Raw genomic sequence first — 3137 nt, 5'->3', positions numbered from 1 at the left:
GGCGGAGAAGCAGCTGCACATCGACAACTTGGTGTTCAGGGTAGGGAGGGTGGCGGCACGGCGGGGGGCGGAGAGGGGCCGCCCAGGCAGTGGGCTGCAGCGTAATGCGGGCTCCCCCGCTGCCGCAGGTGATCGACGCCTGCCGGAAGGGCGAGTTTGGACCGGGGTTGCAGTTCCTGAGCTTCTGCTGCCATAGCGTGGAYGTGCTGTCCTGCGTCCTGCACCTGCTGAACCAGGGCTACCTCCAGCGCCAGGAGGAGAGGCCCCAGGTCCTGGAGTACGTCTGCACTGAGCCCTTGCCAGCCCCCACGTCCCCAGTCCAGCCTTTGGTGGCCTTTCAGACCGTAGAGATCAAGACGGCAGCAAGCACAACCTCTGCCGCGAGGAGACAGACTTTCTCAACGTTCAGGTAGATGAGGGCTGGGCCGGGCAGGCAAGACGCAGCCTCGGCCCGGCCAGCCCCTTCCTGAGAACTCTGGGGTTTTATTTTAAATAAATGAGCCAAGCCCCCCCGGGTCCTGTTTCGTACTCCGGGAAAGTGCTGCGCCTCGGTCGTGGCCGGGAGCAGCGTGAGGCCAGGACCCGCAGCGCCTGCTTCCCCGGCGCCCCTCGGCTCTGCGCTTGGGAGGGGGGCAGCAGCGGCCCGATACCTGCTGCCCTGGGCTCAGCCGCAGAGGGGCGCACGCGTCTGCCATAATGGTACCAGCATTAATTTATTAAAATTAATCCAGAAAAGTAACCATACAATAAATTTAAAAAAAATAGAATCTTGTTTTTTTTTTAAAAAAAAAAGAAGGAAAGAAAGAACGAACAAACAGGTGCCCCATGCCCCCGGTGGCCCTGGCAGCCCAGGGACAGCCCCAACAGCCCTTCGCCAGCCCAAGCACGAGGGTGGCAGAAGGACTAGAGAAGCTGCCAGGGCTCAGCCCCGCAGGGGTAGGCCAGGGCCAGATCCAGCAGTGAGAGGCCAGTGGAGGAGAGCTGGCGCTGGGCCGCGTGCAGAGGGAGAGGTGGAGCTGGGTGCGGGCCCTGCTCCATGTCTGTTCTCCAGCCCCACCGGGAGCAAACCCAGTTGGCTCTCCGGGGCCGGGGAACCTGGCTGAGCCCAGGCCAGCTGGGGCCCTGGCTGGCCACGGGGCTGGCCCAGTAGGTGCTGCTGCTGGGGGGGGGCGGGGGGAGGTTGGGGTGGAGGTGGCGAGAAGGGCTTTGAGCCCTTTCCAGATCCCTCCTCCTGGCTGCCAGTCCTCGCCCTGGGCTGCTGCTGGGGGTCGCGGGAGCGAGATGGCGTGGCACCCTGGCTGCTGTCAGAGGGTGCCCGGGCCTGGCCTCACTGGCCTCACTTCTGGGGGTTTTTCTCCGGCCGCGGGGGGGAAGGGGGGCGCAGTGCAGGGGCTGGTAGCTCCCTCTGCAGAGCAGGCAGAGGCTGGGCTGCAGCCCCGACAGGTGCTGCCCAGCAGAAAAGAGGGGCTATGAGCATGTCCATCGCCCTGGCTCCTGCCGGCACCCCCTGCAGCTTGCTCCCAGGCCTGCCGTGCACCTCACACGCTCTTCGAGTAGCCGAAGATGCCCACAGGGAGGTACTTGACATGCGTTGGCCACTGCGCCGCCAGCTGGAAAAACTTGACGTCGTTCCACTCCACCCCATCTATGGAGACTAAGAGGACACAGAGCGGTGAATCACGGCTCCGTGGGCAGCCTGTGCTGCCAGGCCGGGCACCTATGGCCCCGTGGGGCTGGTTCCTCCGCCACTCACCTCGCAACATGGTGTTCTGGTGCTTGGCTGTGCAGATGAGGCGTGTGATCCCTTCGATGACTTGACTTTTGGGCTCTAGGTCCTTCTCCTTTGGTTTCTTGCTCAGGAACATCACTGGGGGAGGGGGCCAAGAGCAGATGGGAGCAGTGTTGAGATGCCCTTACTGGGCCCTGGATGGGATCCTCTACCCAAGGACTAGCCCTGCTGTGGGCTCTCCCAGCCCTTCTCACACCAGACCACAGCTCGAGGGCTGCAGAGTGCCCAGGAGTGAGTTGGGGGGGGGGGGAGGTTACCTTTCTTGTTCTTCTCCTTCGTGACCACAGTCATGGCCATGGTGCTGGGTGGCAGCAGCTCCCCCGTGCTGGGGATGCGGCTGACCTGGAGCGAGCGGAAGTTGCTCTTGAGTGTGTTCTTGATGCCTGTCTCCCGCTTYTCGCCCTCCTTTTTCCTGTCTGACCCTTGTGTTGTCCAGTAGTCCACCTGCAGGCCCATCACCTCCACGCTGGGGCTGAGGGACCTGGATGATACAGGCGGCATCGTGCAGCAGACAAGCGCTGGGTCTAGTCTTTGCCCGTCTCTCTCCCTGTATCCAGCTGTGGCCAGCCCCGGGAGTGGAGCGCACTGTGGCCCAGTAACCCCAGCAGCATGGCCAGGGACCACCTCAGCTCCTCCCGCCCTGGCACCCGCTGCCCAGGTCTGACTTGGGCTCCCTTACCCAGCACCCGAGAGGCCGCTGCTGACGGACGGGGAGGGCGGCGGGGTGGCCACAGTCTCCTTGCTGTAGGGGGCTGCTCCACTGGTGGGTGGTGCTGAGCTCAGCAGGGAGGGGGTGCAGATCGTGGCATCATCCGAATCCACTAGGGAGGAAGAGTGTTGGCGGGGGGGTCAGGAGGCCCCCGGGGAGGTGGGCAGGGCGCTCACCGGGCCCTCCCTGCAGCAGCAAAGGGAGCCGCAGCCTGTGGGCTCCCCAGGACTCACCAGAGGCACTGAAGGACTGCTCCACCAAGCCCACCTTCACCACCTGCAAGAAGATGCGAGTCAGCCAAGGCCACCGCCAAACCCAGCCTGGCTGTGCTCCCCACCCACCCGCCACCCCCCCCTCGCCTTCCCACAGCACCCACTGGCTCCCCACTGCACTCACCCCCACGAAGGGCACGAACTTCTGGCAGGAGTCCTCGTCAGGGCTGCGGAAGGGAGACAGGCAGGTTAGGTGCCAGGCCCGCCACGTCCCCTAGTCTTGGGGCGGGGGGGCTGAGGGACACAGCTGCTGCTGACTCCCGGCTGGGGGGACCCTCTGTTCCTCCCTCCGGTGTGGCCTCCCCGTCCCCGACATGGCAGCACAGGGCACACTACAGAAGGAGGCAAGGAGCTGCCCCCCCCCCCC

At 64.7% G+C, this 3137-nt stretch overlaps 1 protein-coding gene across 1 annotated transcript in view; it reads right to left on the bottom strand.

Annotated features, from left to right (window-relative positions):
• Window positions 1-694: 694 nt before the first annotated feature.
• The window catches only part of LOC146590033 (phosphofurin acidic cluster sorting protein 1-like), a 24040-nt gene continuing 21597 nt past the window's right edge, over window positions 695-3137 (bottom strand). The window contains exons 19-24 of the mRNA XM_085315239.1: window positions 2895-2982; window positions 2732-2774; window positions 2469-2610; window positions 2047-2270; window positions 1754-1867; window positions 695-1654 (exon numbers count right to left, since the gene is read on the bottom strand). Of these exons, the coding sequence (XP_085171365.1) occupies window positions 1539-1654; window positions 1754-1867; window positions 2047-2270; window positions 2469-2610; window positions 2732-2774; window positions 2895-2982 (727 nt within the window). The 3' untranslated portion in view covers window positions 695-1538. The remainder of the gene's footprint in view (window positions 1655-1753; window positions 1868-2046; window positions 2271-2468; window positions 2611-2731; window positions 2775-2894; window positions 2983-3137) is intronic.

This window comes from Rhea americana, unplaced genomic scaffold (assembly GCF_003343005.1).
Source record: "Rhea americana isolate MKP2758 unplaced genomic scaffold, rheAme1 scaffold_424, whole genome shotgun sequence".
In the NCBI taxonomy this organism is placed as follows: Eukaryota; Metazoa; Chordata; class Aves; order Rheiformes; family Rheidae; genus Rhea; species Rhea americana.
The sequence above is the reverse complement of the archived record's forward strand: the minus strand, read 5'-3'. Positions and strand labels throughout refer to the sequence as shown.